Here is a 25,618-nt window from a genome sequence, read left to right as displayed (position 1 = left end):
AACATCTAAGACATCTAATGAAAAGCATTAAATGCACTCACATCCAGCCACTGATCAACAATGGCATCCATCTCCGTTGTGACATTTTCACTCTGAATGCTTTCATCTGGAAGCTTCTTTAACACACCGGTGAGGCGTTTACCTGAACCAATGAGCTTATTCAGGTCCTCTTTAGTGGTCGCCAGCTCCGGCCGCACCGCTTCCAGCTGCGCAAACAGAGATAACCAAATTACCCGTGTGCTTGTTATCACAATTGTAATGTGATGTTGAAAAGGTGGCACGCGGTGAGGCACTAACCCGTGACAGAGCTCTACGGATGTCCTCGGGGTTGTGTGGGTCCGATTGGGCCACAGTGATGGCATGAGCTCTCTCTACGACCGAGCTGATCCTGGTTCTCAGAGTCTGGTATTCCCGACAGAGCTCCAGCAGGTTTGCACACAGGTCATGGCTGTATGGGGACAAACACGAGCAGCCAAGTTTCAGATTTTAGGCATAAAGTGAGTGACATCAATAGAAATATGCGAACACACCCTGCAGTCATGCCCCCTGTGGTGAAAATCAAGTTTTTAATGTTGTTTGTGTGTTTATGTGGTGTTTTTAATATGCTTTCAGACAAACCATGTGCAAATTCATAAGTCAACACCATTGCTGAGTATTTTCTCCTTAAAACTGCAGTGAACCAAAGACAGTCTCAAAAACATTGGTGGTGTTTCTGATGACACAAACTACCTTGTAACCAATCACGTCAACGTGTGGGTGGGGTTTAGCATATCATTAACTATAACCGCTCTAAAGCAGGGCTATATAACAGGTGAATTATGTATATGCTGTATATTATGATGTTATGATGAACTATATGCCTTTCTCCACTAACACTGTGATGTTCAAAGCGTTTCAAAGGATGCTGAGACTGAGATGGTGAACGGGAACATGGTTTTTAACATTTGATAATGTAGTCAAGCTAAAGGCTAATCATATTAATTACCGTTATGTGTCTGACGTTGTAAAGAGCAATATCTTTGTGCAGCGTTTACTACAGTAACTTGAGTAAAAGTTGAGCAAGTGGGTCTCTGAGCTGGTGTGAGTGAGTGGAGGCGGGGCTCATTTGCATATTCATGAATCCACGTATACTAAATTAAGCAACGGTGTAGAGTTTTATTCAAGCTCTTTTAAAGCTACACTATGTAACTTTTCCGTCCACTAGAGGTCGCCTGTTCAAAACAAAGGCGTAGTTTGATGACGCCACGTTTGAGCGCAGAATCTCGGGACATGTGGTCTTCAGCTCACAGCCGGTGGGAAACAGTCAGGATAGGACTCGGGCAGAAATCATGTTCATGGATGCGATTATTAACATTACTGTAGTGAAGCAGAGCAGGACCGAGTGTTGTGGAGCTGAGCAAGGCCGCAGGAGCGATTGAAGAGCGGGACTGTTATTATGGCATAGTCGCCGGCGGGACTTTTATTATGACACGGTTGCCGGCGGCACTTCCTCTTCTCCAGTGCTGAGTGTGAGGTAACGCAACTCTGTTTATCGTATTAGATATATCTGAGTGTGTTGAAAAGGAAGTTATGACGTTCGCTCGGTGGCTGCTATGACACTTATTCACACTGCAGTGAGAGTAAAGTGTTTCACTGAATAAAACCGGAGACCGAGGGTGACGCAGATATGACGCAATCGACAGGCGACTCCCTCACACGCATAGCTCACACGTCCCGGCTCCTTGGTTAAAATAGCAATTTTCTCACGATTTACAAATAGTTGAAAACATTTGGGATATTCTAAGTACTCAACTGAAAAAAATATATAACACTGGCCTAGTGATTTCTGGATGTTTTACTGCAAAAATCCTACATAGTTCACCTTTAAGACATGAAGACTTTTTTTCCACAGGAAAAAAGGTTTAAATATGTAATTTTGGTGATCAAAGATTAGTTTCATGGGATAAAATTATTACTGGGGGGATTTTAAAACACTCTCCCCTTTCTTCATTTTCTTTAATCCAAAGCGTAATCTATTTAGAGATTTACCCACATATCCATCAAACAGCACACACACAATAAACCACATTTAAATTGCATTTAAACATGGCAACAGTCGCAACCTGTCAAAACATCCATCCATCAACCCACTGGCCCAGTCCAGCCTCTCCCTCCCATAAGTCATCCTTATCAAAATCAATTTGACAAACCATTCATCTATCCATACACACCAAGACTTGGAAACTGTAGTAATATACTCACTCCTCCACAATAATCCCCCTAATCCTCTCCCAGGTGGACTGGACCATGGCTACGTCCCGTTGGGCTTCCCCTGCCAGCTCAGAGTCTCTGTGGGCCAGTTGTTCTCCTTTTTCTCCCAACCACAGCTGACTGTGCTGTAGGGCCTGTAGCTCTTCCTCCAACTGCTTCAGCAACCACAACCTGACAATAGCACAAAATATAGCTTTTCCATCATTACAGTCAAATGATAAAACTCACACATTTGCCCAAAGTAAACAACTAAACACCTCAATATCAAATCAAAATGATCAGGGCCAAGCGCAAAGAACACGATAAGTAATGCCAGCATGGCTGGGAGCATCAGACCAACTGCAACAATGAGCAATTAATGTAATGTGATTTAGGGTGAGGTGACAATGACACATGTGAAGTTTGGTGTCAATATGCTAAAGCATTGCAGAGATACAGCCTCATTTTGGCGGCATGCCTCAGATTTGTTGTGCCGCTATACGAGAATGGTTTCGTCTATCAACACGAAATACATAACTTTTTGTCTGAAGACAATACGATTGGTGAAAATCGGACAAACGTTATAAAAGAAGTTTGAAAAAGTAAATCAAAATCGAACTTAAAGAAAATCAAAATCTCTGTACTCGGCATGACCCAAAGAATCTATTAAGTTTAATTACAATGAGCTAATTTATTCAAAAGTTATTAGCATTTTTGGAAATTCCATTATAACTTTTGATGAAGTACTTTTTGAGTACTTTCAGGGCATGGTGTCGAAGACGTACAATATAGCATTTTACGACAAAATTCAAAAAGGCTGATATGGGAAAATCTGGTATCGTTCAACTCGGCATGCTGGGCTGAATCTAAAGAGACCAGTGATTTGTGATTTTTGGCCAAACTGTTCAGAAGTTACACGCAAAAATAGCAATTTTTCATATCCTGACCACTAGGTGGCACTGCGGCGAAACTGTGCAGGTCGCCTCAGGTCATGGTTGTCATTATAACACACCAAGTTTGGTCAGAAATATGTGACCAGCCACGGAAGGTAGGGACACAAGTCGGTTCTGGAGCATTTTGAGTTATTTACAGATTCTAAAAGTGTAGTCTCCAAGCTTTCCAGTGATGTGTAACACATGGAAATCTGATAATATTTGGAGAAGTTGTGGCCATTTGAAAGTAGACACTCCAAAAAGCTTAACAGGGAGAAATTTGCCTCTAAAGATTTTGTTCTCACCTGCTGGGAGTGACAATAGGGCTCATTTACATCTCATTTAGATAAGCCACACCCCCTGTAAAGCTCCCCCTGTAAAGCTGCATGGTTACAATCGGACCGCATACTATTAATAATAAAGGATAATGTGCATTGTAAATGTCAGTAATTTATCTTTTTTGACTAAAAATGATTTAGAGGCTGAAATATGTGAGTTATATCTTTTTTATAAAACCTTTTTATTTGTTATTTGCTGGTTTTCTACATAAAACTTGGTGAATTGATTTCATTGTGTAGCATTGGGACTTTTTAACAGGATTCTGTGATAACCGTCATGATCAACTATGATAAACTAAAATTGCAGTTGCAGTTTCTCCCATTCATAAGTAACCGCACCCGACCGTCTTTCTATATAGTATTTTGACTATATATGAGTTGCCAGTTCCTGTGTGCTCATTTGTCTTGAAAAAACATCTGTAAGTTTGGCACATTTGGCTGCGTCATCCTCCAATGCCTTTCTTTTTTTTTAACTTGGCTTTTTCAGCTCCCTCTGGCATCTTTTTACATGACAGGTTCTGTCATGAACCTACTTTAATTTCACAAAAATTTAACCAGACAATCAATGCTGACAAAAAGTTATGGAATTCAAGTTGATTGGCGAAACGTTCCCGCCAAAATGAATGTAAGGCGTGTCAGGTCTTTGACATTGAGAAAAAAAAAAAAAAAAAGTAATTTAATGATGTGGGGAGAGTAAGCCAATGGTGTCTCAGGGTGCAATCGAATCGGCTTGAGCCAAGGAATCAGAGGAAAACTCTGTTTCTAGCCCTTATGATTCAAAAGTTATTAGCATAAACGTGAGTGCAATTTTGGACTGTTGGTGGCGCTACAGGAATTGAGTTAGAGACTCCAAATTTGCTATGGTGACAGTTCAGACTGTCTTCTCTCTGTTTGCCAAATTTCATAACTTTCTCGCAAGCGGTTCTATGGGATGCCATAGACTTCCAGAACGGAAGAAGAAGAACGCCAAAGAATACAATAGGTGCTTGGCCCCTAACATTCACAGCACAGTGTTTACATTTATAATACGTCTCATCAGACAGGCCTAAAGACAGTAATGGTAAAGAAAACTCAAGTGCCTGTACCTCTGCTGAAAGGCCTGTGTGCTGGCCTCTGTAGGCCAGGGTATATTGGCTCTGTCCTCCAGCTTTGCCAGACTCCCGAGTAGCAGCTCCTTCCGTCCCCTAAAGGAACTCCACATGGTCGCCAGTGCCTCTGCCTCACTCTGCTTTGTCCCGATGCTCCTCTGAAGCACCTGCACGCTCAACGCAACATCATCCACCAGCCCTCTGCAGGATGTTCTTTCCTCCTCTGCCCCTTGTAAATGAAAGTGTGCCTTGTTTAGGATGATATCCAGGCTAATGGCATGCACCTCCAGAGATGCTAACTCCTTGGCAAGGTCCCCCAGTTCCTGATTTATGTCTCTGACTTTGGAGTCATCCCAGCTCTCTCTTCCTTCAACCTCTTCCTGGAATGTCTGTAGAGAGGTTCTGGCTTTATTATAAGTCTTATAGAAGTCTTTTAATTTGAGTAGTGCTTCGTCTCGATGCTCTATTAAACTCTGTGCTTCACTAAAGTGTTGAAGGCAGTCCTCTTTCCTGGTCTGGAGGTGCTGCAGGTCTTTTGGGGATATAGATGGGCTGAGGGCATCTAGATGAGGCTGTAAGGACTCCAATAACTTTCCTTGTGTCTGAAGGGATGTCCTGTCCTCCTTTAGACCATTGGAGAAACCAGATAATTGTATTTATTTTCAATTAAGACATAAAAGTGCCCCTCTTATGGTTTTCTGAATATTCCCCTTTATGCAGTGTAATATCACTGTTTGTGAATATAAACGTTCTGCAAAGTTGAGAAGTCGAAAGTGCACAATAAATAAAGTTATGGTCTCCCAAAAGAAAGAATCGACTCTGAGCCGCCTGTATTTCGAATCCCTATGCATGACGGTCAATCGTTGCCCGTAATGCCCGCCAATGTTGTATGTTGTCCGTCCGCAAACAACTTGACCCTTGATGTACAGTATATATTTTCTACCGGGTGTTCAAAATATGTCGTTTTGTGTTTTATATTGTGTAAGTTTCCGGCTAACTCGCGTTATTACTGTCTTACTGAAATACTTCTGCTCATCAGCTGTGGGCCACTATTACTTCAAACTGTGTGTGTTAATGCAGATCGTCTGTCGTTCTTACTACTGTGAGTAAAGAGAAAGGATGGAGTGAGATTTGTTTTCCATCAGTCATTGACGTCAGTGCTGGGCTCACGTATGCGCTGTTATTGATACAGTTCCCGCATGTGCACCAATAAATGAGAAACACACACATGGGTTTGTTGATGGACACACACTTGTTAATGCTGATGTTGAGGAATTACAGCTGCAACATCCCATAATGAACCTCAAACCGAGTAGCGTATCACTGAGAAACTCCTGCTCAAGTCGTCTTGTGATGGAGGTTCGGGTTGAATAACTAGTTCTTCAATGTTTCATCATCGGACTCGCGCTCGGATTGATGCGGTAAAATTGACGCCACCGTTACTGTCTTTACAGTGTGAACAATCACTGAGCTTTAGGAAGCCTCTGGAGCTGAAGTTCAGTTATGGTGATGGCGTTTAGCTTCTGAAACACTCGCTGTACACGGTAGACCAATCACAACAGATTAACTGGGCCGTCTGGCCAATCAGAGCAGAGTAGCTCACAAAAAGGAGAGATTTAGAGAGACTGATTCATCCGTCGAGTCGTTTGAGAATCATTGAACAATGTGGTGATGTGCGATGACTATTATGAGAAAATTAAAGTGTTTTTTGACCTTTGATGCATGTAAACCTGTTGTAGGAGACTCCAAAACAAAATCAGGAGCCTTTAAAATAGCATAATAGGGGCACTTTAATAAAAGAATGATGACTGGATGACATAATGTACCTTGGTTTTGGATTCAGCCGTCTGGAGATCATTGATGCTGACTTTGCAGGTGCTCTGAATGTGCCTGAGGAAGTTCTCAGTCCACTGAGTTAGATCAAGCGAAACCTGACTGAACTGCTCCAACTGAGCAAGATGGGACTGAAGTTCCTGAATCCTGAAAATACAAAATGAACAGTCAACACCTTCCCATCAAGTTTTGTTCAAAACGTACAGAATTCATATAATGAGCGAGTACATCATGAATCTATCTTCAGCGTTTTACTGTCCATTGTCATGCCTTAATTTATCAATTTCTAGTATTGCATCCTTCTAGTGAATATAAAGCGTTTTTCACTTCCAGCCTTCCTTAACAATTATGTATCACTTATAAATGATTAAATACTAAATTAATAGTAGTTATTAGGATTAATGTGGTTTGGTAAAATGTGCTTGGAAAAAATATATGATCAGAATATCAACTTGCATAATAATTATGCACACACTGTATATTTCAGGAGCACATCCGCAAACAATTTAAATAATTACCTGAGTGGTATAGTAGTGCTGAGAGAACACCACCTCTCTTCCAGGCTACAGTGAACATCTCTCATCTCTGCCATCCTTTCCTCTGAGGCTGAGGAGTACAGAGACTCTGCTCGGGTCTCCAAACTCTCCAACAAAGACTCCTGAGAGGGAACTTCTGACTGCATGTCCTGGCACATCATAAAAAAATATGTCATTGGTTCCTAGTGTTTAGATTTTTAAATGAGTGATGGTAATTCAAACAATAAGCAAACTTGGCACTCACCTGCAGCATCTGAAGCTGGCTCTGTAGCTTCACGCTGTCTGTGGTCAGGTAAGGAGAATCTGAACTGCATAGAGTTTCACACCTGTTCAGCCAGGACTGCAGAAGTGAGAGATCTCTCTCACATCTAAAAAGCACAGGCAAAACATTGCAATCTTTTATTTAAGTAACAAAAAATACTTTTATTGCAGTCAACACGCATTATTATGTAACAAATAAGTATGCAAACACATGCCTTTGCCAACAGGTCAGCAGGTTCTCCAGTTTTGATTGTTTTTCAGTGGATTGCTGGGTATATAATTGGTGAGCTTGCTGAAGGTCAGCCACCGCTTTCTCCATCCGTCCCCCGTCAGACAGCCTCCTCCAGCCCAGACTCAGAGACATCAGCCTGGGCCCCAGCTGCTGTAGACACTGCACTACATCCTGAGAATGAAGGAAATAAATGTTACTCTAGCAGCCTCAAATGACTTCTATATAATCATATTTTTTAAAGGTCCCGTTTTTCCTGTTTTTTTGAAGCTTTGATTGTGTTTACAGTGTGCAATATAACATGTGTTCATGTTTCACGTGTAAAAAAACAGTATTTTTCACACAATTTACTTATCTGTAAACCGCTGTTTTCACTGTCCTCAAAACGGCTTGAATATATGGGGAGATGAACGCGCTGAAACTACAGCCCCTGAAGGCCAAACAAAGGTGATTTGACTCCGGGATGAAAATAACAGCGTCTGAACGACATGGCGACAAACGCAACCGAACGCAACACTTCCTCTTCTCCACGAGGGAGCAACAAGACCACGCCCCCTTTTTCGCGTATTCTTGTGGGCGGAGGTTAGTCAACAAACTGTTCTACTGACGTCATTAAAGCAGGAGGTACAGGGATGTCGTCCAAACCGGCCGTTCGCTGTAGGCTTTGAAAGGGAACTTCTGTTAAATAAAATATCTCGCTTGGCATTGAACTTTGAGCTTTATAATTTTACAGGTATTATATATGCTCTAACAGCAACATTACACACTAACTAAAGTTTGAAAAATGAGATCACGAAGAACAGGACCTTTAAAGGCAACAGTTAAGTGAAACTTTTAGTATATGGTCTTTAATGGCGATTATGACCAACAAATGTCCATGTTCTGTAAAACAGGTTGCATTGCTTCTGGTTCAGGTCTTTTGTATATGCTTGGTTAAATGTAGAGCCGTTTTATTCAATAGACCTTCAAGAAAAGAAGAGTGTAACTAGTCCTATTCAACCCATTTGGAGTGGGATTCAAACCGTGGTCTTCGGCGTGGGAGTCGGGGGCTCTAACAAAGAGGCTAAAGACCACAGTCTCTAGTGTCAGTGGCTCTTGAGATCAGGGGGTTGTACACACACAACTCTTACCAGCCTAAAAACAGTTACACTCACCCCCCTAAATTTCACTCCCATCCAGGTCACAGCACCAAATGTAACCGGTCTTACTCAACCCGCTCTGAGTGGGATTCGAACTGTGGTCTCCGGCATGGGAGATAGATGCTCTAACAAAGAGGCAAAAGACAGCAGTCTCTAGCTCGTCTCTTGAGATCAGGGGAGTGAGGTTTACACACACAACTCTTACTGGCTTACAACAGTTACACTCACCCCCCTAAACCTCACTCCCATCCGGGTCACGGCACCAAATGTAACCGGTCCTGCTCGCCCCGCTACAAGTGGGATTTGAACCATGGTCTCCAGCGTGGGAATTCGGGCACTCTAACAAGGAGGCTAAAGACCACAGCCTCTAGTGTCAGTCGCTAGAGCGCCTCTTGAGATCAGGGGAGTGAGGTTTACACACACAACTCTTATACCCCTTTTCCACCAAGGCAGAGCTAGAGCTAGATCGGAGCCAGAGCCTAGTTTCAAATCGGTTCTTTGTGTTTCCACACCCAAAGCCCCAGCTCCGAGCCAGGAAAAGTGGTTCTTAAGTAGCACCAAAACATTGCTGGGCTAGAACAGGGCTAGAAGTAAGAACCGATTACGTCAGGCGCTGGGGGCGGGGTAAACAAGACGAACACAAACTTGAGATCCGCCATTGTTGAAATAGCAGCTAATGGAGCTAACAGCTGCTGCTCGTTTGTAATCTCCTTCTATACAAATCACGGCGAACTGCATTAATGCGTTGGATTTGCTGTGTTTTCGTTGTGTTTTGATGCCGGTGTAGGATCCTAAAGCCATGTGAATCAATAGTAACGCAATGTTTGCTTTGTTGATGGAAGGCTTGTTCGCAGCGGCGCTGTGCAGAGACCGATCGCCGTATGATAACGATTCCACCGAGAGCACACGACTCCTTATGCTTTTGATTCACTCATGCGTTTTTTTTTTTATATCATACGTGGATCAGTCTGCGCAGTGCCGATGCATCTCGAACAAGCCTGGTGTGTGTTTGTTTCCCGCTGCCCAGGGTTGCCAGGTTTTCACAACAAAACCCGCCCAATTGCTACTCAAAACAAGCCCAATCGCGTTTCAGGGGGGATTCCGCAGTAAAAATCACATTTGGGGGTAAAATATGTGTTTTTTGGCATGTTTGCCTACTAAAATTCGCATTCCCGGGGCTTAATATCACATAATTGGGGTCGCTTCATCCCGCGGACATGAAAAAACAGCCCGCGGCAAAACCACAGACTTGGCAACATTGCCGCTGCCTCGCTAGCGTTGCTGAGAAAGATGAGACGTATACAGTGAAGTAAGACCTGGCTCTGTTGTGGCTCTCAGCATTTGGAAAAGCAAACGGTTCTTAGAAGGCTCCTCAGTCGAACCAACTATGAACTGGGACTAGCTCTGGCTCTGAATTAGCTCTAGCACTGCCTTGGTGGAAAAGGGGTATTACTGGCCTATGGCAGTTACACTCACCCCCCTAAAACTCACTCCAATCCGGGTCACAGCACCAAATGTAACCGGTCCTACTCAACCCGCTCTGAGCGGGATTCAAACCGTGGTCTCCGGCATGGGAGACAGATGCTCTAACAAGGGGGCTAAAGGGCGCAGTCAGTCTCTAGCCCGCCTCTTGAGATCAGGGGAGTGAGGTTTACACACACAACTCTTACTGGCCTATGACAGTTACACTCACCCCCTAAACCTCACTCCCATTCGGGTCACGGCACCAAATATATACCAGGTCCTGCTCGCTCCGCTTCAAGCGGGATTTGAACCGTGGTCTCCAGCGTGGGAATTCGGGCGCTCTAACAAGGTGGCTAAAGACCACAGCCCCTAGTGTCAGTCTCTAGCCCGCCTCTTGAGATTAGGGGAGTAAGGTTTACACGCACAACTCTTACTGGCCTACGACAGTTACACTCACCCCCCTAAACCTCACTCCCATCCCCTAAACCTCACTTGAACCGTGGTCTCCAGCCTGGGAGACGGGCACTCTAACAAGGGGGCCAAAGGCCGCAGTCAGTCGCTAGAGCGCCTCTTGAGATCAGGGGAGTGAGGTCTACACACACAGCTAACGGCCTTCGACAGTTACATGAGCAAAGATGAGCATAACCGATGTCCATCGCATTTGCAAATTGCTATCTAAATGTTTTTTATTTTTCTTCATCTCACTAACATTTAGATATTTAAATCGCATAAAATGCCAACAATAAAAAGAACTAGCTAGGTTAGCAGATTAGCTTAAAAGTCCACAGATATAACACTTTCCCCAACAAGCAGATGCAATGAGACCTGTTTTCCTGTTTGTTCATGTGATGTTCGGCATAAAGCCTATAGGGCGTCTTGTACTAATGGACCTCTGGCTGAATGTGTGGATTATTCCATGCAGCCCTTCAAGTGTAAATAGCTTATCCTTTAATCCGGTCGGCAAATTGATTTTAACTTTCTGCATTTTGGCTTGGTCTTCGTTACCCCACAGTTCTCTTAAGGATTATTAAACAGCATATTTTTTCACATGGCTTATTAAAATAGCACTAAAACACAAAAACAAAACTGAAGCTGTATCCTAGGAGACGACAACAATCAGTCTAATGCAATACCCTAAGGATTAGTTCACTTCATAATTAAAATTTCTGTATAACTTACTCACCCCCATGTCATCCAAGATGTTTATGTCTTTCTTTCTTCAGTCGAAAATAAATTAAGGTTTTTGAGGAAAACATAACATTCTAGGATTTTTCTCCATATAGTGGACTTCAACGGGAACCAACGGGTTGAAGGTCCAAATTGCAGTTTCAATGCAGCTTCAAAGAGCTCTACACAATCCCAGCCGGGGTTTAAGGGTCTTATCTAGCAAAACAATCATTTTTTGTAAAACAGCTGCTCTATCAACAAGAGCCTCGGCCGCCCTTGACCCTGTCGCCGGTTCTCCACTGGTCCTTCCTTGGAGCACTTTTGATAGAGACTGACCACTGCAGACCGGGAACAGCCCACAAGAGCTGCAGTTTTGGAGATGCTCTGACCCAGTCGTCTAGCCGTCACAATCTGGCCCTTGTCAAACTCGCTCAAATCCTTACGCTTGCCCATTTTTCCTGCTTCTAACAAATCAACTTTGAGGACAAAATGTTCACTTGCTGCCTAATATATCCCACCCACTAACAGGTGATGAAGAGATAATCAGTGTTATTCACCTCACCTGTCATAATGTTTTGCCTGATCAGTGTATACTGGTATTTACTGAAACATTAATCTTCTTTAAATTGTCTGTTCCAAACACATGCAATACTAACCATATGTTCATGAAGAGTTTTATATGTTCTTGATGCTGATGTACAGGAAGTAACCGGTATGTTCAGTTTTTCCTGTAGTCCATTCAGCAAACCTTCCACCTGAGATGCATGAAAACATTGAATAGCACACATAATAATATATCAGACCAGAGTAGCACAGAGAGCCATGGATCTAGCGTTACCTCATCGAGATCTTGAGTAAATTGTTTTGTATTTCTCAAGCTAGAGTGAAGCTCTGCCTCTCGTTGTTCCACGCTGTTCTTAAACTCCTCCCGGTATCTTTCGATCTGCATCAGACGTGCTTTAATTCGCCCTGCCTCATTCGGTGCAACGAAATGAATTAAAGATTGAAACTCTGTCTCCAATCGGCTAAAGACGTCCGTCTTCTCCTCCAAGCCCTCCTTCAACATCTAAGCAGGGAATACAATGAGGAGACATCATTCACTGAGCGCTAAATGAAACCTATCATGTTGTCTGGTTAATCTGGTTTTGTTTATTGAGTTACAGTCTTCTGATCCAGGTCATTATCTCTGTTTACCTCCACCGTGTGAATCTGCTCCTCCAGGTTGGCAGAGGATCTGCTGAAAGCTTCAAGCTCACTCTTACTATCACAGACCCAGGAGAAGAAAGCCTCAGACTCACAACTGAACCGTTGCCACCATCTGTGCATCATCTCCAGATCTGACACACTATTGGAAAAGAGACAAACAGGAAACAAACACCCCTTTACCCCTAGTACTTTAGTGCTCATTATGGAAATACTGTACTTAAACAAGAAAAGGTTGCTACAAGAAATAAGGTGCGTAATGTGATACAGGAATATTGACTTAAAGCGGTCTTACATTTTCCTGAGGCTGGCCTGCATCTCCTGCAGTCTCTCTTTTGTGGACTGGGCCTGATCCAGTAGTAAAGACTGATTGTGAGGACCAAGTTTGATATCCGCTGCCTTCTTCACCAGGGACTCGGCTCGTACAGTAAATGTGTTACCCTGCTCATGAAGCTCCTAAACAAACACACACAGACATGAGCATTATTCTCAGTCCAACAGGCACCTGCTATTTTTTTTGTCTGTCCTCTCACTTTAACATTTTTCATTTCAGTCTTGAGGTTGTCCAGGTGGCTGAAGATGAGCTCCCTCTGCAGGACTGGACTGACAAGACACACAAACTGCCAGATGGCCTCTCTCTCCAAATCAAACTCCTGCCATGCATTCACAGTGACCTGAAGAGCAATGAGAATGGCACATTATCAAATACAAGTCATTTGAATGATTGCATTTCTTTCCAATTATTCATGTTGCATGTCAGAGTTACACTTTATGCACAAAATGTAAGTGTGCACAGTGATTGACTGAAGTTTGGAGGTCCTCTGTCCACAACAATATTCAAAGTGCATGACTTTTCGATTATTTTGTGATTTTCTGAATAAGGATTTTGACAATTTTGACCATTGCTACTCAATAAAGAGACTTTAGAACTTGACACTTGAGAGCTAGAATTAGATTTGAATAATTTAAAGGCACAGTATGTAAGTTTGGCCACTAGAGGTCGCTTATTCAAAACAAAGGCGTGGCTTGATGACGGCGTGAGTGAATGTGGAATCATGGGAGTTGTAGTCTTGACTCTTCACCTCCACAGCCGATGGAAATGAATCCGACGGACTCGGGCAGAAATCATGTTCATGAATGAGTGAATGTATTGAAGTTTTATTAGCGTTACGCTGGTATGAAGCAGGACGTGCTAATGCTAATGAGAGAGACCTGCGCCAAACACCGTCTCTGAGCTTTTATTCTGCTTATGCTGCAGTCGCCGCTTCCGCTCTTTTCGTTGTGTGTGTGGGGGAACGCAGTGCTGTTTTACACGCTTAAAACAATCACACTTAACACATCTGAGTGTGTGAGAGTTATGTTATAACGTTACTCTGTGCGTTCACTCGGCAGCTGCTATGAGACACTTGTTCACACTGCAGTATCTAGATCAATATTAGAATATCATATTAATAAACACAGGATGACTAAATGACTGTTGCTCAATGACATGCAGTTAATTTGAACATATATTGTATGATGGAGAAAGCTCTCTCTGATTATGCTGTTATTAAAATAGTGTCTCTGAGGTAAAAACGTCACTCGCAGTGAATCGATTCAAACAATAAGACTAACCGTGTTGAGCTGGAGAACAATGATCAGTTTTCTGTTGATAAATGATCCAAACAGTTGCTCGTCTGTCTAATGAAACACACTATATTAAAAGCGTCTTTGGTGTTTTCATGGTTTCTACAGAAATCAAGGGTAACGCGGATATGATGTCATTGAAAGGTGACGCACGGTCACTGTCCGTAACACTGGGTAAAATAGAGGATTTCTCCAGATTTAAACATTGTTGGAAACATTTCGGACAATGTAAGTACACAGCTCAACACAATATATACCACTGTTCAAGTGGTTTTTGGGTATTTTAATCGAAAAATATTACATATTGTGCCTTTAAATCAATTTAAGTCATCTTGAGGATGACTTAAATTGAAATATATTGTACTTATATTTCATACAATCCATAAAAAGTATCCAAAAATATCAATCTAAATAGAACATGTGTTTTTATACCAACTATTAGCATGGAGTTAGCATAGCAATATACGTCAAACTGAAAATTGATTGGGTCGAGTCTGAAAATGAGGAGTGCTATTTGTTGCAATCAGTCATTTATGAGGTTTAATAACTGTTAGGATCCTCCCTATGTAGCTAACATGCTATGATCTAACATATGTTCTTTCTGAACAGTTTTATCAGACACTTTAAGGGGAATAAACTGAATTATAATATGGCATATGTGTATATATATTTGGACTGAAAGTGTTACCTGCAGGTGTTTCTCCTGAGCTGCCCAGTCTTCTTTACAGAAATTACCTTGAGATCTCAGATCCGTCTCTTTTGCTTCCTGTGCCTTCAGATTTTGCTGTGTACACACCATGAAAGTGTGACAGACAAGAGAGTAAATGGAAGTAAATGAAATAATGAAAAATGAAATAAATGATCCGGAGATTCACCCCTTGGAATATTACGCACGAGAAAGAATCACTTATTCACAGCAATCAGATTAGCAAATAAAATCAATATGATTCATCACGTCTATTGCATTATACGTGTCATCAAAATGAATTCCACAGTCCCGACCTGGTGAATGAGGAGCAGCTGTTTGGCTTCGGTAATATTCTCTGCATTCAGTATCCTTCTGTGCTCCTGTGTCTGAAACACCTCCTCCTTCACCTCCTCTCCTTCACTGGCCACTGCAACAGGAAAATCCTGAGAAAACAGTAAAAGCGTTTAACCACGCAAAATATCATCAGGCAAAATGTCAAACAGTAACACCACAGATATCTGTACAATACAATGTTCTTGTGCCACATATTAAAGGGTTAGTTCACCCAAAAATGAAAATTCTGTCATTAATTACTCACCCTCATGTCGTTCGACACCCGTCAGACCTCCGTTCATCTTCGGAACAGAAATGAAGATATTTTAATGTAAATCTGATGGCTCTGAAAGGCCTCCATTGGCACAATGCACGGTTCACTCTCAAGACCCTTAAAAGACACTAAAGACGTCGTAGTCCATCTCACTATAGTGGTTCTAAAATAACTTTATGAATCGGCGACAATAGTTTTTGTGCGCAAAAAAACCCTAAATAACGACTTATATAGTGATGACGATTTCAAAACACGGCATCATGAAGCTTCGAAGCGTTATGAATCAGTGAGTCGAATGATGATTCGGATCGCGTGTCAAACCGCCAAACTGCTGAAATTTGGCGATTCAAACCGCTGATTCGACTCACTGATTCATAACGCTTCGAAGCTTCATGAGGCCGTGTTTTGAAATCGTCATCACTATATAAGTCGTTATTTAGGGTTTTTTTGCGCACAAAAACTATTCTCGCCGCTTTATAAAGTTATTGTAGACCCACTGTAGTGAGATGGACTTTGTAACGACGTCTTTAGTACCTTTTAAGGGTCTTGAGAGTGAACCGTGCATTGTGCCAATGGAGGCCTTTCAGAGCCATCAGATTTACACTAAAATATCTTCATTTGTGTTCTGAAGATGAACGGAGGTCTGACGGGTGTCGAACGACATGAGGGTAAGTAATTAATGACAGAATTTTCATTTTTGGGTGAACTAACCCTTTAACATTTTCATCAAAATTTGATGACATTTGCCAACAGTGCGCCTTGCATTGAAACTAGCGGACGTGAGGAGCACTCTTCACCTCGGACAGGGACAGCAGTGCAGGAAACTGTTGTGAGAGTTTATCAAGAGCAGCTCTCTGTGTGTGAGCCTCACTCTCAGGACTTATCTCCTCCAGCACAGCGAGACGAGCTTTGAGCCAATCCAGAGTCTCGCCCTGAGCCTTCACCGCCCGGCGCTGCATCTGCAGAGGGAAGGAGAGAGAGGTCAGCCGAAAGCACATTACAGACAGTGGTCTGCACACACACATAGCTTTGGGGCTGAGCTCACCTGGACAGAGGAGATTTCAGCACCACTTTGCATTGTCTGCTGGGAGAGAAGCCATCCAGACAGCTCACTGAACCTGGAGCACAGCGCAAAAAACAATTCATCAACAGAAGAAAAATACATTCTTACACAACCCGCTCACTAGCATACAGTTGCAAGAAAAAGTATGCGAGCACTTGCAGAATCTGTGAATCATTTTAACAAAATAAGAGATCATACAAAATGTATGTTAATTTTTATTTAGTGCTGTCCTGAATAAGATATTTTACATAAAAGATGTTTACATACAGTCCACAAGACAAAACAACAGCTGAATTTATAAAAATGACCTGTTCAAAAGTTTATGAACCCTTGATTCTTAATCCTGTGTGTCTTTCCCTGATGATCCACAGCTGTGTGTGTGTGTGTGTGTGTGTGTGTGTGTGTGTATGTGTGTGTCGTTCCCTGATGATCCACGGCTGTGTGTGTGTGTGTGTGTGTGTGGTTCCCTGATGATCCACAGCTGTGTGTGTGTGTATGTGTGTGTCGTTCCCTGATGATCAACGGCTGTGTGTGTGTGTGTGTGTGTGTGTGTGTGTGTGTGTGTGTGTGTGTGTGTGTGTGTGTGTGTGTGTGTGTGTGTGTGTGTCGTTCCCTGATGATCCACGCTGTGTGTGTGAGTGTTCCCTGATGATCCACGCTGTGTGTGTGTGTGTATCGTTCCCTGATGATCCACGGCCGTGTGTGTGTGTGTGTGTGTGTGTGTCGTTCCCTGATGATCTACGGCGGTGTGTGTGTGTGTGTGTGTCGTTCCCTGATGATCCACGGCTGTGTGTGTTTTGTGATGGTTGTTCTTGAGTCTCTTGTTTGTCCTGAGCAGTTAAACTGACCAACGTTCTTCAGAAAAATCCTCAAATTCTTCAGTTTCCAGCATCTTCTGCATATTTGAACCCTTTCCAGCAGTGACTGTGTGATTCTGAGATCTGAAGACGATTGAGGGACTCAAACACAACTATTAAAAAAGCTTCAAACATTCACTGATGCGCCAGAAGGAAACACGACGCATTAAGAGCCGGAGTGAACAGGATGAAGATGTCCACATTTTTCTTATTTTGTTTAAATATAATTTTTTTCATTTAGTGCTGCCCTTCAGGAGCAACAGAAGATAGGTCCAATTTAGCTTGATCTTCCAATACAAAAAGTTTTTTAAAAGGCTCTTAATGCGTCGCGTTTCCTTCTGGAGCATCAGTGAATGTTTCTTCATGTCTTAAACCAGACGCAAATTTTCGCTCCTCTTGGTAGATTGCGTTGGTCATTATGGAAATGATCCGGCTTCTTTAATTTGTGCAGAAATCTTAAGTTTCTTAACACACTTCGTACTAATGTCAAATTAAACATTTTACTTTAAAGTACATTTTAAATCATTGTTTTAATAATCTTTTGTCGTGCTTTAAATAAGTACACTTACTAAAACGTACTTTACTATAATTTTATTCAGTTTTACTTCTAAAATTAATATATTTTAAATGTACTAAATTGCAACTTCATCATTACGAATGTGTAATTACAAAAAATATTTTTTCAATAGAAATTACAGTATTTAAAAAAAAAAATACAGTTAATGCTTGTCAGTACATTCGGATATACACTTGAACAATATTTTGACAGTATAAGTAATTATGAAATTAAAACTTAAGTCCTACTTAAGTAGGTCAAAAAAGGTCAAACATATTTCATATGAATTCTAATTATAATACATTTTCATTTAAATGCATTCAAAGTTTCCCAAAAATTAAATTTTAACGTATATACTTTTAAAATATATTATTTCCATAGTAAGTTCTCTTTTTAAAATGCTGTTAAAGTGTACTTCTTTTCCACAGGGTGTGTTTTGGATGTTGATGTGCTGGGTCCCTACTTCTTAACTACCGGTAGCTTTGCTTAACTAACTTTTCTTATACAACTAGCCTCATCAGAAAGACTTTCCGATCAACAAGCCTCACCAGATTCAGAGTTCCCACACATTCTGTGCTGATTTTAGGGAGAAATCTGTTGAAAATCACAGCATGCACAGAATTGCCTCTCAGTTATATCTCACCTGGCATGCCACTCTCTCCATTTATCCGGGTGCTGCTGCAGTCTCAAGTGCGTTCGCTCTATTAAACCCCTGACCTCTGAAAGATGCTCTCTGGTTTCCTCCAGTGTTTGATAGCCTTGGTCATTTTCTGGAAGATCCTGACAGAGATGCTCCATCGTCTTTAGTCGCTTCTCACATGCAGAAAGTGGGTTTTTCTGTCTGAAAAAAGCCTGTAAAGATGCATAAATGTAACTCTCAGGTTATGAAATGTCCCTTGCATGATCTTTCTTTATCTGCTCTATCTCACCCTGTGTTCCTTGATCATTCTTTCACTGCCGGCTGTGAGCAAGGCTTTGTCCTCCCTTTTCAGCTCTATCCTACACTCCTGTAGCGTGGTCATCACCAAACGCCTCTGCGTTTCCACCCGGAGTCTGAGCAGATGGGATGGAGCCTCGGCTTGAATGTCCTGGGAGGAAGAAAATGCATCGTGATGAATCCTTCAGGGGTATCTTGTCAAAATGTTCACCATTTTTGATCTTCCAGCTGACCTTCCACTGCTTGTGCAGTCTTCTGACCGTCTCTCGCAGACTCTGTTGATCTTCCTCTGAGATTATATCAGTGAGGTCATCACACGCCTTTAAATAAGCACTTAAAATGTGCTGGTCTAGTCGCCCAAAGAACTCCTGAGCAAATAATGACACACTTAATTAGACCAACAGGAAAGATAAGTATGTTTGAAGGGTTGGCCGATTAAGGCATCATTGACGTACATTATGTTTGCGGAACAGCTCATCTGGGTCTCCTCTTTCCTTTAGACAGGCCTGGCCCACACGCAGCGCCTTCTCCAGGTCGGCACGGGACTCCTCAAACCTCCGCATGAGGTTGCCGTTGGTCTCTGCCACCTGCCTCCACTCCAACGCCTCCTGCATCAAAGCCTGATCACAGCAGAACACATTTGTTACTGTATTTGTATACTGTACTGTATTTGTTACTGACGGACAAATACAAACTATAGCTCTTTCCCGAGTTGTTTTTTCCTTTGTGGAACAAAAGCAAGAGTTAGCGATGCAGAAGAGGTGAAGATTTTTAACCAAGACTGACTTGAATTTTGTATATCTTCAGAAGACTTGGATTATAGCACAGGAGACATATGGACTACTTTTATTATGCTTATATTTTGTAAAAGTCTGTGTCTACTTTTTTGTTGTAAGGGGGGGGGGTTCGATGGAATGGTTCTTTAAAGAATACATTTTTTGTGTGTGTAAAAGTTTGTGAATATTGACTAATAATGAATTTTCAATTTTTGGATAAATTATTCCTTGATGACCTTGATGAAAAGAGCATAAAATAAAATAAAAAAAACACAAAAAAACCCTGCAAAAATGTAAACTGTGCAATTTGCAGGCGTCAAAGCCAGCATTATTTTTTTGATTATTTAGATTAAAAAAAAAAAAAAAAAAAAAAAAAAAAAAAAATTAAACAAAAAAAAATTTAAACATTAAATAAAAAATAATAAATAAATAAATAAATAAATTAAATAAATTAAATAAAAAAATAATAAAAATAAATAAAATAAAATAAAGTTACATTAAATACTACCAGCCAAGGGTCTGTTGAAAAGGGTCTGTAAGATTATTTATTGTTTTTTATATCTTAGGCACACTTAGGCATTTACTTAATCAAAAATACAATAAAACAGTAATATTGTAAAATATTATTATAATTTAAAATAACTGTTTTCTAGGTTAATATTTTCTAAAATGTAATTTATTCCTGTGATCAAAGCTGAATTTTCAGCATCATTACTCCAGTCTTCAGTGTCACATGATCCTTCAGAAATCATTCTAATATGATGACTTACAGCTCAAGACTCTTTTATGAATAGAAAGTTCAAAAGAAGAGCATTTATTTGAAATTGAAATCTTCTGTAACATTATAAACATATTTCTACTGATAGGATGAGATACGAGCAGAGGTGGAGGAAGAACGATGATGGTTGGCAAGTACAAACAAGGAGCCTGGACCAGATGGGAGCATGCGCAAACCTCGCAAGATCACCAGGTCAGAGCTCTGGAGAACCGAAACCGCTATGGGTTAAGTTTCTCATCCAATCAGTTTATGATGTTCCAACACCCCAGTGTGCCAACTGTGCCAGAGGAGGGACACCTTGCTGTTCGAAGGCACTGGGGGAAGGGCGATATCACTGGCTCCATGACCAGGTTTTAAGGTCTTTGGGGGATACGATCTGAACTGTATTTACTACGTAAACAGTGTAGGAGATTTTTGTTTTGTTTTTGCGCACAAAAAGTATTCTCGTCGCTTCCACTGGAGTCACACAGACTATTTTAATGATGTCTTTACTACCTTTCTGGGCCTTGAAAGACAGATTTGGAGCGACATGAGGGTGAGGAATTAATGACAGAATAAAATTTTTTGGATGAACACAAGTCACATTTTTGAATGGTAGTGTATGAATTGAAGGGTCAAGGGTCAAGCCAAACATCACTTGTCTCTTCATCAGACACATATCCTTCAAGAATGATTTTATGTTCAATATTAAAATAAGAATGAATGATAATCAAGTTATAACAGTGTCCTACATTTGATAAATCAGTTCTCTATATTCAAGGAGTGATTTTGAATATTGTAGTGTTTTAGTTGCTCTGTGCTTTTGAATCCAGCTCTGATGTCTGTGTCAAGATGTGCTGACAGGAAAATGTCCTTGGTGTTTGAAGTGAGAAGAGCTCAGCATGTGTTAACTGTATGTCTTCCTAAAGCGACCCCCGGGGTCATCTATGTTACAGCTATGTGACTCTTTTGGGGACTCAAAATGTAACAGAAATGTACCTCTCTGATATACTTTTCTTTCTTTATAGAATAGAATAAAGTCACTTCTGTACTAAATGTAGTATCAGCATGTTTTGCAGATTCAGCTTTGTTGATAGTTAGTTAAGATGTCCCGACCTTGATGGAAACTGTTTTTCTGGGAAACTTTGTGTGTGCGTCTCATGATTCTGTGCAGATCCAGTATTAGAGATGGTCCTTTCTGCAAACGATTCCAGACTTTGAGGCGTCTTTTCTGTGACCTCCGAGGTCATTGAGGATTAATCTGGGCCTGGGCGACACGGAGTCTACGCATTTTTAGTGATATATGCTCCTATCTGTCTACGTGTGGAAAGTTGCTTACATTGCATGTTGTTAGAACCAATCAGAATCAGTCCACATGGCAGTAATGACGTGTCTAGACCTTGAAAACCGTATAACTGTTCAGAAAATTGTATGTACGTTAGACGGAGGCGGGGAGACTGTTAGAGGGAGCGCGGCCTACGAACTCCTCTTGAAGCTGGCTTCTGCTGATGAAACTGCAAACTATTCTTCAGTAAATTTTCTTTAATTAATCTGACTCCTGACTCCTGGTCTTCATTTTTCACTACTGGTCCTGGGTCCTAAGCTGTTACCCCAACAGTTTATGGTGGAGATTTGGCGAGCAATCATTCCTTGGTACACCTCTGGCAAACAAGTAGATAAGGTAGTATATTTTTATTATTAGACTTGTCTGACTGGAAGAGACTGGGTTAGGGGAACGGGAGAGCTTTATTTCAATGGGAAATAGGGAATAATTATACTAAGGATTGTGTTTCGGCTACTCTGAGTAAGTCGAGAGCTTTTTGAGAAACACACAAGGGGTATAAGAAGTCGCTCCAGTAGGCCAATAATTTGGAAACGGGGTGCAACGTAGGCATGCTTAAAGGGGAGAGAGCTGATTAAGGGCTAAGGTAAGGATACCACTCCTAAAAGGGGCATGCGGCACTGGACAAAGGGGGCCAGTGCATCACCGCAAACCTTCTCCGTCTCTTCCAACTCAGATAGGGGATCCCCGAATTTAGGACAATAGACAGTTAGGGATTAAGTTATTAGTTAAACAAAATAAAAATAGATTCAGGGTTGTTTGCCAGGGATGCATCAGGAACGATCCCGAGTAAAATGTAAGGTATGACCCAAATTGGAATGGACCAGTAAGTAACTTTTTCGTATAAGTGTACTTTGCAGTTTCATCACGCAGAAGCCACAGCTGTCTTGGTTAAAGATCGCCGCCTCCATCTCTGCTGGTATAATTTCAGGTGAGTATGAACTTTGACTAAAATGATGGCTAAAAATTTGAGTGACATGATCAGTCCAGATAAAGATTTTGAGACGAAAGACAGCAAACGCTGTAAGCAGCGCTGCTCTGAAGCCCTGACGTCAAAGAAATTTGAAAGAATTATCAAGTAAATGGGCAGCAAAAGTTTTAATTCTAATTGGAAAGTTAATCAGAAACTTGACTGGCTAAAAGCTAAAAGACTGGAAAAATTTTAATTCCTAACTGTTTGTGAGATAAATTGGCAGAAATCACTGAAAAATTACGTAGGATTTGGTCTGTGTAGTCTGAGTAAAAGGACTTGAAGTTGTTTTTGAAAAGGAAAAGGAAAAAGCAGATATAGTCACGGAGGGATTTTAAACAGAGTGCACAGATTGAAAATAAGGAATAAGTTCAATAAATTGAAGCCTTATGGAATTCCTTTTAAAAGGAAAGATCTATGATCATTTTAAAATAAATTATGGTTAAAAGAATAACGACATAACTATACATTTTGGATAACGACATAACTATATAATTACAGACATAGAGAGTTTAAAGGATAAAAATGTATAATACATTTTCCTGTTCCTCTGACTCGTGAAAAGTTCTGATAAAGTTTATTTGACTGGATGTTGGTAAAAACACTGTAGGAGAATTGTGTTAAATGTGTAAATAGTGTTAAAAGCTAAAAACCCTAGAAGCTGATGTTTTGGTTTCAAAAGATAAGCTCCTGCTGAGCTGTAATAAAACAATTCGCTTATCTGAATCTGCCCCACCATGTCATTTCTGGTGCTGTGGCTAAAATTGGAAGAGTAACTCAGACTCAATTTGGATGTTTGAAGTTTAAATTTATTGTTTGGGCAAAAGACAAATATAAAGTATGGTTATTTGGAACCGTCAATTCTGGCAAAGGATAGAGTTAAAAGGAAAATGTCTGTTGCTTATTTGAAAACAATTTTAATTTCTAGCCAGGTCTTACGCTGAGCTCTGATGTTTATTGGAAAACAAATGTGATCTCTAGCCAAGTCTTATGCTGTGCTAGAGTGACAAGTTAAAAGTTTATGAAAATGCAGTACCAGTCCTGAATGCATAGAAGTCTCTCTCTTTCGAAACCAGCTCAAGGCTGATATCTAAGCCTGTGCCACAGATGATAGAAGATATTGATGAGTAAAAGCACATGGCATCACTTGAAAATAATAAGACATGTTTTAGGGAAAACAGTGTTTAAAAGGGTATGAGAAGAAGTTGACATTGAAGTTAAAGTCTTAGAAGACTGTTAAAAAGGTTATAGAGAGAGAGAGAGAGAGAGAGAGAGAGAGAGAGAGAGAGAGAGAGAGACTGCTTGTGGAAGCAGGGATGGTGCAATTTGTTATCGCCCTGCTAAAGCTGAAACAAAACAAAGAAATTATATCAGAACCAAAACAATCCAGCTGACTTTTGTAGAGATAAATTAATAATGAGCAGAAGTAAAAGCTCAGTTTAAATAATAATTTGAGTAAACACTAAAAGTAAAATTTGCGAATGAGCAATTTTATGTTTAATGTGTGTGTGGGTGTGACTGCACTTTATGTTGTATGTGTTCCTAGAACTGTTCTGTTCTAATTGGGTGTCATTAACCTCTGGAATGAGTATTTGACCATTACAGATGGGTTATGGTAAATGACAACCTTTAGAGAAACTATTAATTTTGAAGGAATCTGGTGAAAAGATGATCCAGAACACGGGACGAGCTTTAAATGGATTGTTATCCAGCTCTGTCTGTTATGACGACTTTTGTCATTTATGATGTTGATTTGAATTACTCTCTGGATTAGTTCAAGTGGAATTGTAAAGTTAAAGATTGCCGTCCATCCTGGGTTAAAACCATTGTCTAAATTCAACTGAGGGCTTAAATTTAAATAATGTCAATTGATTAAAAATGGTAAGCGTAAATGTTATAGACTTGACGGCAGAGACAAAGTGACAAATTGGCTGAAGTCACTATCTAAATTATCCAGAGACTCCCTCAAAATTCTGAAAGGCCGGAGGGCGACCAAAGAGATAACTTCTAAAAATGAAAAGTTTTATTTTTACTTTATTTTAATTTTTTTTTTTTTTTTTATGATACTTTGATTTATATAGAGAACCACAATTAATGTTAAAGAAGCAAGTGACTTTAAGTCTTTCTGTGTGACTGGGATTGAGATAAGAGGAATATAATATTTTGGTTTCTGCAGAGCAGTAGAGATAAGAAACAATAATGATCATATTGTGTGGCATCTGCAGATTGATAGAACAATAATGAGAAATAGCCCAAAGATTAATGTTGTGAAATAGAATTTAGGAACACCCGTAAAGTTAAATGGAAAAACAGCTTTAAAGAAATTGATGATGACTTATAGTCCAAGTAATATGGGAAATTATGAAATCTGTAAGTTCTTGGTAAAGTTATGACACTTTTGGGTGTAAGTGGCAAGATAAGGCTAGTGAGGATTTGATGAAGTATCACTGCCAAGTGACATGAATTAAGAGGTTTAAGATTGTGGTCATTTGGAGCTTACACCTGAAGAGTTTTAATGAACAAGACATTGAGAATAAAAGAAAAGTAAAAAAGGGTACTTTAAAGAAAACCCTGATGAATGATTTTGAATGTTTTACTAATAACATGGTGATTAATAATTTGGTATTTAGTATGATTAAGCATAATGTCAACAAGATAAAGATGAGTGAACAAGCTTATTGAATGGAATACGAATTGATAATTAAGTCATTTTGATGAAAAGGTTTTAACATTAACGATTTTCTTTTTTTTTTTTTTTTTGGTTAAGTCCATCAACAGTTATGTGGGCTATGAGGGGAGAACATGGGTCTGTTGGAAAAAGTAAATTTAGCAAAAGGGTTCTTGAGTAAAAATTAGGAACAAGTTTATGTTTTAAGTGGAAATAATGAGATGGATGATATGAATGTTTTATTTTATTTTCTATTCTTTTGAGGTGGGGCATGCTATATGAGACTGAATGCAATTGGATGGACTATTATGTTGTTTATTTTTATTTATTTACTTTTTATTTTTTTTTATTT

General features: G+C 40.5%; 1 protein-coding gene across 1 annotated transcript in view; it reads right to left on the bottom strand.

Annotated features, from left to right (window-relative positions):
- Nucleotides 1-25,618, bottom strand: part of syne1a (spectrin repeat containing, nuclear envelope 1a) — a 248,224-nt gene that overhangs the window by 168,371 nt on the left and 54,235 nt on the right. Inside the window, exons 23-43 of the mRNA XM_079830658.1 lie at nucleotides 19,209-19,373; nucleotides 18,987-19,121; nucleotides 18,746-18,904; nucleotides 18,460-18,668; nucleotides 16,386-16,458; nucleotides 16,138-16,299; nucleotides 15,048-15,170; nucleotides 14,734-14,829; nucleotides 12,953-13,093; nucleotides 12,715-12,875; nucleotides 12,411-12,561; nucleotides 12,055-12,282; nucleotides 11,873-11,971; nucleotides 7,433-7,620; nucleotides 7,201-7,324; nucleotides 6,939-7,105; nucleotides 6,414-6,567; nucleotides 4,585-5,210; nucleotides 2,242-2,421; nucleotides 298-448; nucleotides 42-206 (exon numbers count right to left, since the gene is read on the bottom strand). Coding sequence (XP_079686784.1) covers nucleotides 42-206; nucleotides 298-448; nucleotides 2,242-2,421; nucleotides 4,585-5,210; nucleotides 6,414-6,567; nucleotides 6,939-7,105; nucleotides 7,201-7,324; nucleotides 7,433-7,620; nucleotides 11,873-11,971; nucleotides 12,055-12,282; nucleotides 12,411-12,561; nucleotides 12,715-12,875; nucleotides 12,953-13,093; nucleotides 14,734-14,829; nucleotides 15,048-15,170; nucleotides 16,138-16,299; nucleotides 16,386-16,458; nucleotides 18,460-18,668; nucleotides 18,746-18,904; nucleotides 18,987-19,121; nucleotides 19,209-19,373 — 3,657 coding nt within the window. The remainder of the gene's footprint in view (nucleotides 1-41; nucleotides 207-297; nucleotides 449-2,241; nucleotides 2,422-4,584; nucleotides 5,211-6,413; nucleotides 6,568-6,938; nucleotides 7,106-7,200; nucleotides 7,325-7,432; nucleotides 7,621-11,872; nucleotides 11,972-12,054; nucleotides 12,283-12,410; nucleotides 12,562-12,714; nucleotides 12,876-12,952; nucleotides 13,094-14,733; nucleotides 14,830-15,047; nucleotides 15,171-16,137; nucleotides 16,300-16,385; nucleotides 16,459-18,459; nucleotides 18,669-18,745; nucleotides 18,905-18,986; nucleotides 19,122-19,208; nucleotides 19,374-25,618) is intronic.

Source organism: Gobio gobio, assembly GCF_949357685.1.
Source record: "Gobio gobio genome assembly, chromosome: 12".
NCBI classification, from domain to species: Eukaryota; Metazoa; Chordata; class Actinopteri; order Cypriniformes; family Gobionidae; genus Gobio; species Gobio gobio.
This window is presented reverse-complemented; position numbering and strand designations above follow the sequence as displayed.